Source organism: Euleptes europaea, chromosome 4, assembly GCF_029931775.1.
Source record: "Euleptes europaea isolate rEulEur1 chromosome 4, rEulEur1.hap1, whole genome shotgun sequence".
In the NCBI taxonomy this organism is placed as follows: domain Eukaryota; kingdom Metazoa; phylum Chordata; class Lepidosauria; order Squamata; family Sphaerodactylidae; genus Euleptes; species Euleptes europaea.
The window spans coordinates 69,722,297-69,737,889 of NC_079315.1; the positions used below are offsets into that span (position 1 = coordinate 69,722,297).

Here is a 15,593-nt window from a genome sequence, read left to right on the forward strand (position 1 = left end):
ATATTCTAACCATAATAAACTAAAAGCAAAATGGAAATGGAAATACTTTTTGGTGTTGGTTTTTAAAACATATGCAGCTGCCTTATACTGTGTCAGAGCACAGGTCCACCAAGCTGTGCCTGTAGGGAGGACCATCACCTTGTCTTGCGGATTTAGCAGTGTAGCCATCTCTGGTGGCAGCTATCCTCAGTGGGTCCAAGAGAGCCTAGATAAAGTCCCAAGAGCTCTTATATACAACACCAAGATCAGACTATCTGACATCCCAGGCTGTTTCAGTGGGTCGAGACCAGGGAACACAATGTTCTTGATAATCACAGGGGTCCTAGTGGGAAGATGCAGATTATTATCACTGTGTTGTGCCGATTTGGAGTGCTGAATACAGCCACTCATTCAGATGGGGAAGTGAGACAAAAACCCTCCACTCACGTCTTGTGCATTCAGAAGCACAATTCTTCTGGAGAAGAGGAGGTTGAGTGGGGACATGATTGCTCTCTTTAAGTATTTGAAGGACTGTATTTGAAGGAGGGCAGGGAGCTGTTCCTGTTGGCAGCAGAGGATAGGACTCGCAATAATGGGTTTAAATTATGGGTGGAAAAGTACCATCAGGATATTAGGGAAAATATTTTTTACACGGGGAGTATCTCAACAGTGGAATCAGCTGCCTAGGAAGATGGTAAGCTCCTCCTCAACTGGTAGTCTTCAAGCAGCAGCTGGACAAACACTTGTGAGGAATGCTCTAGGCTGATCCTGCATTGAGCACGGGGTTGGGCTAGGTGGCCTGTATGGCCTCTTCCAACTCTATGATTCTGTGATTCTAACAGCGCATTCCTGAGATTTCGGCGCCAGAGAACAGCGGGGAGCAGATGTGGCTGCAGCACCTCCTAACCCATTCCCCCAATGCCAAAAACTGAAAAAAGCTTTTTTGCGGCTTTTAAATTTTTAAATGGGATTTTTCGCCCCATAAAGAAAAGCAGGCGCAGCCTCGCTCTTCTCGCCGCTGGCGTACCCAGGGTGAACGGGGACAGGAGGCTGCCTAACAGCAGCTCCTACCTTCAGAATACCCCCGGGAAAGCCTTCCGGGATGCCAGAACGCCTCTCGGGACACCGTCGCGGGCCTTTACGCTGGTGGTACGCCAGCGGAAGGCCCCGCCAGCGTTCTGGGGCAGCGCTGCCTGGTGTACAGGCCTCCACACTGGCGCTGGGGCCACTAACGCTGACGTAAGTAGCCTGGGCGCCAGCACGGGAGGCCCAAACACCGGTGCAGCACCTTCCTGGCCTCCTAAGGGCTTTCACCCTCGAGGCTCAGGAATGCGGTGTAAGCCAAACTCCATTGCCCAAGCAGTGGATGAGACCTCGCCTTAAAGCAGTGATTCCTGGTGGATAGTCAGAGAAATATTAGAAGACCCGCTCCAAATTCAAATTTTTCACTGAAATTTTGAATGTGAAATTTTTACCTTAGAATTAAACCAGATAGTTGTTCCAACCTTGCTTGTTCCAACCAAGATTCTTTAGCCGGAGATGCGAGGAATTGAATCAGGGGCCTTCTGCATGCCAAGCAGGTGCACTACCACGAAGTTACAGCCTCTCTCTCTCCCCCCCCCCCCCATGTAGACAAGTCTTTACATGAAATACTCATTATGTGATCTTCTGACAGGGAAAACTTTAAAGGTACCAAAGTTGGAAGGAAAGCACACCTCATGTCTTTGAGTCATTGTTTGTGGAAACAATGGATAACATCATAGACACAAGTGATGCTAAGCAAAACTTAGGGCAAATTGATGGACCTGAGCAGTGGTAATGGCTGCATCAGTGACAAATATTTCCATTGCTAGAGATGCTTAATAACTAAGAACTGGGTCGATTTGTTGAACAAAAATAGTACAAAATCTTAAACACAGCTTTTAGTGTATTAAGGTCGCGATAATGCGCTTCAATTATGTTTTACTTTCCTTGCTCATTGCTATTACACCCAGCTACTCAGATGGTAATGGCTCCAGCTTTCAATGTTTCCTTCCCACTTAAGTATGAGTAATTCAAAATTGGGCTGCTATTAGCTAAATCCAGTTTATAGAGCAACAGATAAGCCAATCTGGAATTTGTTTTCAGCCAAAATTTCAAACAGAACTGTTTTCACAAATCAAGTTGATGGAAGTCTGATAGATAGGAGGGGATGCTCACAGTCTGTGAGATGCTTTCAGAAAGGCAGCTAACTTGAGTTCAGTATGCTGCTTGTTCAACAAATGGATCCAGGTAATGTGCCAGGCGCAGCTTTGATTTCAAAAAATAGGCTTCATAGCATTAGAAGTACTAGTTTGACTAAACAGTGGCAATGAGAAGATAGAGGAAGTACTTCTCACTTGTGTATCCCTTTTTAGAATGTCTGTCTCTTAGTACGTTTGCTTTGCAGTGTACTGTATTTTTATGCTTTATTAGATAGTGGTCAAAAATTAAGCTGGGTGTTCTGCATCTGTGGTCTTCCACTATTGTGGTGAATTAATCATGGCAAAAGAGTGCAGAAAGCTTTCAATAAGTATATATTCAGCAGCGAGTTCCCCTAGGGGACTCTTACTTTTGAAATCAAACACAACAACCTCTGGGCTCTAATTGATTTCTTTCTTGATCCTGGCAGAAATTGACGTGGAAATCCAGACAGCCTGATGTAGACACATGCAGAATGAAGGGAAAACATAAGGTAGGCAATTTTCATTTCTCTTGCAGCTGCCACTCTTGTTTAGTTCCTTGACTGTTATCTCAGACCGCTCTCTGTGATGCGGAATGGATCACGCCGTTTACTTCTTAGCTAGTGATTGCTTTTTCCATCAGCTTATTGAAGGCTTTAATTTGCAAAAAATAGTTTGCCTCTAATGTGATGAAACATTATGACAGCAGACACAGCAACATCAAGAAATACGCAGGCATACTGGGGATTGGGGACTGCGAGGTATACTGACGTTGTTCGATGCTATTTTGAGGAGCTAAACACCACTGTCCATTTCCCATTGGGAGCTGGCATAATGTTCTGTCTGTATGTGTGGGCTTCTTTTTCTAGTCACAAGAGTGCTCTTAGACAAATGTTGCAGTAATGCAAAATGTTATTCATTCTGGATAAACCTAGAACAATTAGAAGGGTTTTTTAAAATGCTTTTTTCTGTAACATCCATTTTATCTCACCAAAGCTCTTTTCACTAAGCTGATATTTATTAGCATTTTGTGCTAGGGTAAGAAAGTAGAGTACCCCATTATGAAAAAAGGAGCACCATTTAAAAGCATTCATCTAATCAACAACAGTGAAGACCGAAACAGGTACAACATCCATGGTTTCTAATAGCCAGTTTGTTTTAATGCTGATGGAAGACAATTTGTGGCCTTTTTCAGAAGGATTGCTGAAGTAATGCCCACAGTAGATCCTTTTTATGTACAGAGTTCCATTGTAATCCTGGCAATGAAATTACCTAGTACAAGTGTAAATGAGAACGTTTGTTTCACAATTGCTCAAAAAGTGTTTCTTTTTTTTCCAGGATGAATGTCATAACTTTATTAAGGTTCTCCTTAAAAAAAATGATGATACGTTATTTGTTTGTGGGACAAATGCCTTCAGTCCCTCCTGCAGAACTTATAAGGTATGTATGGCATTTGTACAAAAGCATATGCCATCTGAGTACTATTGCCATAAATTGCCATGGTATACTGAAATCCAAGAAGCACTAGTTTAAATTGACTGTGTTTAAATGATCAGAAATTCACTCACACTTTTTCTGACATTAGCTACTGTGAGGAAATGCAAGACAAGACTGTCATGTAAGACTAACCAATGTATCTGTTCAAGTTTGAAGTGTTTGCGCACTAAAATACTGGGGAATGCTAGGCTCATGTGGTTCCACTGTGAATTCCCTGACACTGAAGTGAACGGCACTCCAGTGGAAGCTTCTGGAACTTCATGAGTACATCAGACTTCTGCAGTTTTTTGGATTGCAACAGACACATTTAACCATAATCTGGGGTGGAAAGGTGTGCCTGAAGCAATTTAGGGATCTTTCAAAAATACGCATTTGTTACTGCGTAAGTCTCTTCATACTTCACAGTATGAAGTGTATCTTACAGCTTGGTACGTTCAAGTTATTCCCCCCTGTTTGATGTTAATTAAAATGTTCAACCTGACAGACCTGAAAGTAGATGCCTGAAGCAAAGGATTTTCAGCTACTCAAACATATGGAAGAAAGAGGCTGGCTGTGGAGTTGTACCCAGCCCAGCAGTCACAAATGTAGCCAGTAATGAGTTCAGAGCAACAGAAGACTGGCTTATTGAAAAGTGAAGTAGTCGGCACTGATCCACTGCAACTGTTCATCTCCCCAGATTTCCTCTGACTGAAACAGCCTTTGGCACCAGCAGTTAAATCCCCTTCCTACTCCGGTGACATTGTCACTATATTCTGGATATGAATAAAACCTTATCCATTCGGTCTGTTTAAATCCTGTACTAAACCCACCTGCAATCATTGCAAGATCTCTAGTTATATCAACAGGAGTTAGATCAGGCTCGTAGAAACTGAGACAAACTGAAGAGTACACTGTTTATAATCTCTCTGATTCCCGAGGAACCTCTGTAGGCCTTCTCTTGGGAGCAGGGAAGATTTAATTAACTGCTATTACAACACTCACTCCTACTGACATTGAAGGTAAGATCAAAAAAACCCAGGAACCACTCCAGGATTGTGACTCCTATAAAGAATGCTACAAATGAAAGAGAAAAGCAGCCATAAAAGCAACTGCCACATTGGGATTTATAGTCGGATGTTAAATATCATGGCATCAGCCATGTTAACTCAGCATCTGTGAAAGCTTTCACGGATTCTAAACTCTGCCCCATAAAATCCTGAATTATGGCCACAGTTCAGAGGTACATGGAGAATGGATACAGGAAATGAAGAAAAGGAACTTTTAGAAAAACTCAGGTTTTCATGGACAGTTAGATTCGAGACCAGTAGCTTTCAAGAGTCAAAGCCCCTTCGTCAGATATCTGACAAAGGGAGCTATGACTCTTGAAAGCTTATACCCCCAAAATCCTGTTGGTCTATGAGATGCTATTGGACTCAAATCTAACTGTTCTACTGCAAACCAACATGGCTGCCCTCTGAAGGGCATGTATAAATATATGTATTTTTCTTGCTTAATGGATTTCACTTCCAAGATTTGTAGGCTTAGGTAGGATGGGATACTAGCTGGACTATTTTGAAAAGAACTTTGCTAAAAGGAAGGGGCAATAGAGAAGGAAGCTATAAATAGGATCATAGTAGTAACAGGTGACATACTTGTAATTCCAAAGCCATCTTTGTGCCCCATGAAAGGCTTTGTTCAGCGTTCCTTTCCTGATTTCTGAGATTCTACCATTTATGCACAATGATTTTTTAAACCAACTTCAAAAACCACCTAACACCTAGTGATTCTAGTGTAGGTATCTCCCTTCCCTCACCAACTTTCCACCTACAGGATGGCTGAAGAGCAGATTTTAAAGCTGATATTATTGTCTTTATGTAGTTGTTTTAAGCCACCTTGAGTGCTTTACAAAAGGGGAAAGGCTGGATATAAATTTCATAAATGAATAAAATTGTTTGCATTTAGTAGAGCAACTTCTTTGATGGAAATACAGACTTTGGTGGAATTAAAAGAACTGTATTCATTTTGACTATGGAGTGCCTGTTCTGCTACCTGACACATAACTGATCCTTGAGTCTGTTCTGATTTTAATGACGTTTTTGGTTAATTGATGTGATTTGGTTTGATGTTATATTTGGTGGTGCATTTTTAGATTAGTTGCCTTCAGAGCCTGCAAGAGCAGAACAATGAGATAAAAATGACCGAAACAAGCAAAAGAAATAAGTATAATTGATTTCATCTAGGAAACAGCATCCACACTTAGGTATCGCACTTTGTCTTGCCCTCTGAAATGTATATCATAGGAGGCTTCCATCATTGAAGGCAGCCATATTACTTGTTGAATATGCTCTCCAAATGGCTGATACATGCCATGCTGTAATTTATATTGTCCATTCTAGCATAACCTACATTACACCTCATTTTGTTGTTAACTCCCCATTTTCCATTCTAAATATGACCCAACATATTGCTAATATTCTTGGTTTTTTTAAGTCAGGTATGTTGAGCTCGTACAGTTTGACGCTTTTCTGCTCAGGTAGTCCTTGAAGTGTGAAACAAGCCTCTGTAGGGAGGTGCAAGCTTTTTCGAACACCCTTTCAAAATATGCATCTGGCTTGACCCTGTGTGCTGATGGCCGGTGTTATTGATTAGTGTCAGCTTTTTTTTTCATTGCCTCAAGTGCTTTATGGACGTGTATAACCTTATTCCCTCTCTTTTCTTTCATCAAACCACTAGCCAAAGTAGAAGGATATAAGCTGAAGGCTTTGTTTTGCACTAGTCAATTTTTTTAACTTGTGAGAAGTTTCGCAGTGATATAATTTGGGAAGATGTGTTAACGTTTACTCCAGTTAATACGATGGCCATATTTCACAGAGCTTTACAGATTGGAAGCTGTATTTTCTGTGCAAATATATCATTTGTGTGTGTGTGAGACATCATAATTGGAGGGATATAAATCTTTATTACTTCTGCAGATGTTTAATTCCCCATAATATATAGATCCATGTTGATTTCCTCACCTGTTGCTATTCTGTCAGAAAGCCTGCACAATGACATCTCAAGGGCTTCCAGTGGAACACCTGGCCTAACTGGTGTCAGGGTACTTGAGATGAACCTTTCCAGCACTACTGTCATCTCTTGATGCTGTCTTGAGGCAAAAGTGCAGGCGAGCCTGGAAAGTTCTGCTTCAAGCAAAACCTTTTTCCTTTTACCATTGCTTTTAAATACTTTTCCATACTAGTAAAGCCACAACTGATTCCCTACAGAGGGCCTAGAGAGACAGAATACATGACAGGAAACAAATGATGACAAATCATCCATTGCTTGAATTTGGTCTCTCCAGCACATGGGACTGAAAGTCGATTGGATCAGACTAATGGTGTTTAGATGGCTTATTATCCCCAACTAGTTTTTCATGCTCTGTATCTTAAGCTTACCTCTGTGGAAATAAATTGAATATGCTTGTGGATCTGAATCCAAACAAAAGAGAAATCACTGCTGAGTAATCTTGAGGCACATGAATCTTACTCCTGTAGGTGCTACAGTCTCCCCCGCCCCCCAGCTTTACTATAAACCTGCTGAACCTGCTTTGTACTGAGTTGGTTATTTGTATAATTACTGGTACCACATGGAGAATTAATTTCCCAGGGGTTGCATTTAAGGCTCAGATTTACAAGTACTACACAGATTAATTCTTGACAGACAAAAAGGAGCTTTGTGTATGACAGTGGTAGAAACCAGCATTGCCAGTGTCCTTCTGAAAGGGGAATTGACATGTAGAAAGTGTGATTCCAATTATAAATAGTATGGGGAAGAATCCCGGGATGTGAAAACATGAGCACACACATCAAGCATTATCCTAGTGCTTTCTCTTTCAAGGGCAAGGCTAACAGTTGTTCTGTATAACACTTCTCGTCATTTAAAATAGAGCTTAATTATTCAGCAGAAGTCAAAAACCATTTAGTCTGAGCTACAGTTAGACAAAAAAACCCACATACAGATAAATACGGGACAGAATAAAGAAGATATTCAGGAGCTACACTAAAGGGCTTCCTTTCTTGACAGATGGAGTGTAATATGATAATATTGCAGTGTTCTTAATATAGAGTAAAAACTGTTGAAAAGAAAAGAAAAACATGAACTTTACTGCTTCAAAATGAAAAGCATCAGAGGTCCTAGTAGGGACCACCAACTCTCTTCCTAAAGAGTTGTTTGTTTGTTTTACAGAAGGATACTCTGGAGTTTCTGGGAGATGAGTTCAGCGGCATGGCCAGGTGCCCTTACGATGCAAAGCATGCAAATGTTGCATTGTTTGCAGGTAATAAGAAAGAGAAAAAATAATGTAGTTATGCCTTAGCTCAGTACAATTTTTCTCACATCCAGAAGATGATGTATCACAGGAACAGGGACATCAAGTGGGGGCACAAGAAAAGTATTAGTGCATGATGTGACTGGGAACTAAGTAGTTGATGCCAAAGAAATAAAGTCTCTCTATTTTGCACATCTCTATTTGCAGTTGTATGTACAACAGTCAGTATGCTGATATAACACTGTGACAATGTGATGTGGAAAATCATATCAGATCCTGCTCTGGTTAAAAACATACACACAGAGACCGTAGTGATAATAAGTGATTATGCATAGATCTGGGTTAAAATAGAAGAAGAATAAAGGACAAACCTGGTGTGATTAAGCTTCTTGATGTTTGTTACCAGCTGTAGCAGGGAAGGCTAGTGAAATGAAGTCTCTGGGTTTAATCATGATTTATTATGTATGCAATGAAATGCAATTAACTCTTAATTCTTTTTGCAGTAGTTAAAAAATTGAGTGCTTATTAGTGGGGTTAATTTGGGCCATTGATTATAGAATGGCATTTTTGAATTTTGCTCTTTATAGGTTTATGATTAAATTGTCTCATTACTGAAATTATGTTATCTTGAACCCCAATGATCCCATTTCAGATTTAGCTGCAAAATATTCAGTAGTATTGTGGAGACCATGTGGGAATAACTTCTCAGGCACTTCCAGAAAGTATAGCATAGCAAAAACTGACTACCTTCCCTCTCTCCCATCACCACCCACAGCTATGAAAAATGCACTTGATTGTGTAACAGGCTATCATCCATAAGATAAATAGTTGTTCGTTTTCTTTTTTGAGATGGGCTCACAGCATTTGAATCCATCCAATCCTAGAAACTTGATTTGTTTATCTGCGTGCAACATTGGTGTTGCTGGTGTCGTAATACTTTGTAGAATTTTCCTGATTTTTTTGATCAATCTCATTTCTACTGACTACTTACAGCCCATTCCTGAAGGGGGGGCAGTTAGGCTGCGGCCAGGAGCAGGGCAGCAATGCTGCCTCCACAGAGGCTTCCCAGCCGCCAAAAAGAAATGTACAACATTTAAAAAAAAAAAAATTTAAAAGAAAATGTCCCCATTGATTGCAGCAAGGCTGCCCCACCAAAAAAGGTGGCGTAGGAACGCCACAGCATGAGGCGTTCCAGGGGCAAAAGGGGTTAGGAAGATGCCTAAAGGCATTTCCACCCCCAGGAATGCCCTGGGAATGCTCCTGTGGAGGCGGCGTGGGTTAAATGGGCACTTACTATGGCACAGGGTCACGCTGGCTCCTAAGGAGCTTTGCTCCCCCCTTCAGGATTGCAGCCTCAGTCTTTGTTCAGATCAGAACTTTGATCACACTTCAATGTAATTTAAACCCTTGGTTTAGTATATATGTGCTTCCTTCTATTAGAACTGTGGCCTTCCTTTTTTTTCTTAACATAAGCTGAAGGTGGTTTTGTGACAAATAGTGCAATGTTGAGCAGAGATAAACCCTAAGGTCATTGCTTTAGAAGGGTGCAGCTCTTCTTAAGATTGTACAGAAACTTACGAAGTGGCCATGTTTAGTTTTTGATAAAATACATTAGCAAACGAGATCTGCAAAGTGTTTAGAAGAATCAATGCAATAGTCACCTTTGATTTAAAAATGTTTAATATAGAAGAGAGGAATATTGGTCAGAAAGGTAAACTGATTGAGAAGTCATGCAAAAATGTATACCTCTTAAGCTTGAGTGAGATACAAATGTTTTGCACTTTTAAAATAAGGAGAGGAATGCAAATAGCAACAAATCCCAGGAATGGTGCGGGCTCCATATCCCCCACAAAAGATATCAGCAGCCAATTGTACAACAGTTTCTCTAAGTACACTTTTTTCCCAAGGGTATGGATTTCCGAAGAAAATCAGCTTGTATTTCATAGATTACAGCAAAGCTTTTGACTGTGTAGATCACGAAAAGCTATGGCTGGTTTTAAAGGAAATGGGTGTGCCACTACATCTGATCATTTTGATGGGCAACCTGTACTCTGGACAAGAGGCCACAGTTAGAACAGAATATGGAGAAACAGAATGGTTTCCAATTGGCAAAGGTGTTAGACAAGGATGTATTTTATCTCCCTATCTCTTCAATCTATATGCAGAACATATAATTAGGAAAACTGGATTAGATTTAGATGAAGCTGGAGTGAAAATTGGAGGGACGAACATTAACAATTTGAGATATGACGATGATACTACATTAATGGCAGAAAATAGCAAAGATTTGAAACGACGACTGCTGAAAGTTAAAAGAGAAAGTGCTAAAGCAGGACTACAGCTGAACATCAAGAAGACAAAAGTAATGACTACAGGAGAATTACACAACTTTAAGGTTGGCAATGAGGAAATTGAAAGTGCTCAAGACTTTCTATTCCTTGGCTCCATCATCAACCAAAAGGGAGACTGCTGCCAAGAAATCAGAAGGAGATTGAGAATGGGAAGGGCAGCCATGAAGGAGCTAGAAAAGATTCAGAAGTGTAAGGATGTGACACTGGCCACCAAGATTAGGTTAATTCATGCCATCGTGTTCCCTATTACTATGTATGGGTGTGAAAGCTGACAGGAAGAAAGTAGACTCCTTTGAAATGTGTTGGAGGAGAGTGTTACGGATACCATGGACTGCCAAAAAACAAATCAGTGGGTTAAAGATAAAATCAAGCCTGAACTGACCCTAGAAGCTGAGGCTATCGTATTTTGATCACATTATGAGAAAGCAAGAGTCGCTAGAAAAGACGGTCATGCTAGGAAAAGTAGAGGGCAACAAGAAAAGAAGAAGACCCAACAAGAGATGGATTGACTCAATAAAGGAAGCCACAGCCCTTAATTTGCAAGACCTGAGCAAGGCTGTCAAAGATAGGACAGTTTGGAGGACATTGATTCATAGGGCCGGCATGAGTAGAAAGCGACTTGACGGCACTTAACACACACACACACATGGATGATGAGTTGGATCCCATTTAATTCTGTTCACAAAAGTGTGACTCCCTTGCCTCCCTTCTCCTGCTGCAGCATGAAATGCCCCCCAATAAACTGCTCCTGGAGAGTGAGGGGACCCCCCCCAGAAGAAACATGGGAGAATTGGAGGGTTGCCACAAGAAGAGGGACATTGGCAAAAATGACACACACACCCTCTTGTGCATCCACCCCACAGGATCCAACTCAGTGTCTAGGAATCTTGGTCATAAGACTTTAACTTGACAGGAAGAACAATGAACACATTATTACATTAATGTGAAATTGAGGCTGCAGTTGATTAACAGGCTTTCTAAACTACTGGTCCCAATGATCTTGAGGTGATGTGACTGTAATCTGTCAGGAATTCACAGGATTGTGCTTACACATTTCTCTTGTTTTGGGTGAGGAAATTTCAGAAGGAAGTGACAGGCTCCTTCTCCGCTTTTGCAGTTGGAGAAGAAAAAGAAGCCATCAGCATTGCATTCCCACACCAAACCACATTTCTCTGAAGCTTTGTTGATTTATCTTAAAGCAGTTGTTCTTCATTTGCATCAACAGCAATTGTCATTGTTCAGCCAGAACAGCTTAGTTGCTTGAAAGCAATCTCCAGAGCTGCTAAGGAGGATGGGTTGGTATGGAGTGGTGTCAACAGCTCCTGCTGCTCCTTTTGCTTCTCTAAGTGTTTGAGGCCAGACAACAACATCATTTTCTGAGTTCTTCTTGCCATGGTTAACATCTCTAAATATTAGTCGAAACGAGCCTGTTCTTCCCTCAGAATACTAAGCAGGTAGATGGACTATCCACTTGTTTTTCAATCAATCAATAATTTTAATATGGTCCAAGACCAGCAGATAAAAAGATATACATAATACACTTGTTACCTGAGTATATGATGGTTTTTGAAGTGAATGCAGACATTAATTTGCCCCTAGTCCCACATAATTTATCTGGTCTGTGTGTATTCATAAAAATATATGCATAATTACTGTCCCATGCAACAAAGTAGTTCTGGGTGGGTCACACTATACTGTAGAAGAGAATAATTCAAAATGGAGCAGTGCCATACATTTGAGTCCAAATATATCTAATCAACAAAGTACAAATATTGAGTACTCACTACGATACTGAACAGAATTTTCCTTCCAAAGTTTTCTGGAACTATTTTGATGACCTATCTCACTGATTAAAGAGGACATTTAATTTAATTGTGTCCCTTCCTTCTGTGCCTATCTCTTTCTCCACTCCCATCCTGGAAGAGGGAAAGCTGTATTCGGCCACTGTGACAGACTTCCTTGCAATAGATGCAGTCATTTACCGGAGCCTTGGAGACAGCCCAACTCTGCGGACAGTCAAGCATGATTCAAAATGGTTGAAAGGTGAGTAAACAAAAGAGAGGAGGAGAGGGGAAGGGCAGCACTTTTGATTAGAGACTTGGATTCCTGACAAACCTTGCCAGGTTATTTTACTTATCTTTCCTGTGCTGCTTTACAGTCCAGTCCTCTCTTACCCCCTTTAGTGATCTTTACACAGAAAGGATGTTTAAAGCACTTGGCAGCCATACTTCATTTCAGCAATGCCTTCTATCAGGTGGAGCAGACTAAATTACCTTCTTTACTTGGACATTTATTTCAGTGTGTTTTGTTCCTCCTGAGTCACTAGATATTGACAGAAAGCCACAAGAGGCACCATAATAGAATGTGTTACATCCAGTTGTTGTTTTTAAATCCTATAAATTTTGTTATAGTATGGAAAAGATGGCGTATTGGGAACAGAGAGGGAGCAGTGATGGAACCATCAGGCCTTCCCTCTGATTATGCTAGGTAGCTATCAAAGCTTTATGAGGTGTAGAGAATTTGTTCTGCAACATTAAGATCCATCAATAAAAATAAAATAACCAAACTGCCATTTGACTGTCATATAGTAGTATATAGGTGCTGCTGAATTAGACAATTTGTGTGTTCTAAATAACCTCATTGAGGGAGGGACAGCAGCAGATCTCAGAAGCTAAGCAGGGAAGACTCTGTAGAGGAAGGCACTGGCAAACCACCTCTGCTTCTCAGTTGCCCGGAAAGCCCCTTGCTGGGGTCATCAGAAGTCAGCTGTGACTTGATGGTACTTTGAACACACATGCAAATAACCTCATTGTTAAGATTCTTTAGCAACAGTGTTTTGAACGGATGATACATAGCATTCCCAAGTTCTGGAAAGAGTTTTGTTTGTTGACAGATATGCAACCAAATGTTTGGAAATTATGCCTTGAGCCTCAATTTTTTCTTTAAAATAGTGATTGTTTTACAGTTAAGCAAGAGTTTACTACTTCTGCATGTGATTATAGTCCATGCTGTTAATTGTTTGTGGGGGAAATTAACCCTGATCTGACAATTTTTTAAAAAAATTAATACCCAGAGAAAACTATGCAAATTAAATACTTTTCTCTCTGACTCATTGTCTTGCATAATTTATCCTGTATTAAGGGTTCCAGTCCCTTCCCCGCCCCCCACAGACAAGGAGCAAAGCAGGATACAAGAATATCTATCTGCCTGTCTGTGTGTGTGTGTGTGTGTGTGTAATATATATATATATATATATATATATATATATATATATATATATATATATATATATATATATATATAATATACATATATATATATATATTTGATAATAGGCCAGTTAGAACAATATATAGAGAAAAGGAGCCATGATGAATGTATAGGGACCTGTGCAGAACACTGAATCCTGAATGTATATCAAGAAAAGGTTTGCCTGTATTGTTCTTTGATATCTGAGCTGTCTGCTTTTTTTTTCAAGATGTTATTGATACCTATGTAAATTGAGGGATAGCATGCAGAATAAATACATGAGTTAGGATTACATATTTGCTGTCACACAACACACACATACGTGCTCCATTGCCTGCAGTTCTACAAACCTATGGACAAGTTGCTTGGGGGAGTGTATCTGACATCTTCAGTGGTTGAATCCTTGTCCTTCTTGGCTTTTAAAAGCTAGCCAGGCAGTGCTAATACATTGGAGGTAAGAGATGAAAGATACATCATTTCAGGAAGGAGTAGTTCCATCTTTTTTGAAAGAGGTAATGGTGAGGACCCTCCTGCAAAAAAAACAAGCCCTTTCTTGCAACTAAAGATCTTCATAATTGCCATCCTGTTGCTAACATTCCATTCTTGGGCAAGATGCTCAAGCAACATCTCTATGCTTTTTTGTTGGATTGTTTCGATGAGGAGTACACAACTCAAAAAGTTAGTTGGCCAATAGAGGATCTTAAATAGAGCTAAGTAAGTCTCCCCATTATGATGCCTGTCTCTGTCTCTTGGTGGTCCCCGGTTCTATTATGGTCCATGCAATTCAGTAAATGTACACAGCTCTGAGCTCCCTGGAGGAAGAGCGAGATAGAAATGTACTACTCAGATGGGAAGATGGTGCTGGGGGATGACCACTTGAGCCCATGGAACTTCTTCTGCAGGGTATTGCAGAGTTCATCTGAATGGCTTCTATGCAGTCCCACATTGGGACTGCGCAGGCCAGCCACGGATAAGATTTGTTAGCTTCTAGCAAATTCTAAAGAGAGTGCTCCCCCTCCCCTTGGGGCATGCAATCTCCCCGCCCCTCGGTCACATGTCCCAAGGGGGAGGGGGCACTCTTTCCTCCAGTTCTCTTTCTGCCGCCACGGAGAGAGAACATGTTAGCTAGTGCTCTAGCCATGGAATCCAAGAAAATTCCTCTTTTCAAGAACTGCACCTCTTGTGGCTCTAAAATGGCAAAGAATGATACTCACGCTGAGTGTCTTCTTTGCCTTGGTGAGAGACATATTCCCTCAACTTGCAAGAGCTGTGCTAAGTTCACCCAGAACGCCTTGAGGATGAGGTCTACTCGTCTTCTATCTCATCTCTACAAGGAATCTCTTCGACCAAGAGGCCAATCGGCTGAACCGAGTACTTCGGCGGGTAAGACTCACTCGGGTCAAGGTCCCCCCTCGAGAAAATCTAAGCGGGGTGGTCCCTCTGGGTTAATCAGCCCAGCGAAGTTTATTGCCCCGTCGTCCAAAGATGGCCGCCAAGTCAAGCTGTTTGTCCCGTCGTCCCAAGATGGCTTCGGCAGGGGTTCTTCGCGCCAATCTTCCCGCCCAAAGTCTCCTCGGCATCAACCGTCGTCGGGATCCCCCGAGCCTTCTCAACGCCAATCATCATCGATGTCTCCTCGTCGTCGATCAGTAGCAGCGTCTTCTCGACCCCGATCACCGTCGACCTCTCCACGATGTCGACCCGCAGCGGCGAGACTCGCCGAAGTGGCTAACCAGCCCATTCTTTTAGAGACTCCTCATCATCGCTCCCTGGCTGCTGTGCCGGTGCGGCCGAGCAGTAGCCAGGATGACCCTGACGGGTTTAAGCAGCACCTTCTGAATCTGTACTCAGACGTCCCTCAGGTCTGTGCGAAGTCCCCACGGCCTGCTGAGGCAGAGCCTAGGGTAGACCTGTCCGCCTCGCAGCTTGATATCGAGCAACCAGCGGACGTGGAAGGGCGTTCAGCAGCAACCCCAAGCTTCTGCAGAGCATTTGGAGACGCCTTCACACCCTTCGCAGTTGGAGCCTGGC

At 41.6% G+C, this 15,593-nt stretch overlaps 1 protein-coding gene across 4 annotated transcripts in view; it reads left to right on the forward strand.

Moving 5' to 3' along the window:
- SEMA6A (semaphorin 6A) overlaps positions 1–15,593 on the forward strand; it is a 93,190-nt gene that overhangs the window by 13,876 nt on the left and 63,721 nt on the right. For all 4 annotated transcript variants that reach the window (XM_056847953.1, XM_056847954.1, XM_056847955.1 and 1 more), the window contains exons 4-7: positions 2,630–2,692; positions 3,519–3,620; positions 7,881–7,971; positions 12,237–12,356. In XM_056847953.1, coding sequence (XP_056703931.1) covers positions 2,630–2,692; positions 3,519–3,620; positions 7,881–7,971; positions 12,237–12,356 — 376 coding nt within the window. The remainder of the gene's footprint in view (positions 1–2,629; positions 2,693–3,518; positions 3,621–7,880; positions 7,972–12,236; positions 12,357–15,593) is intronic.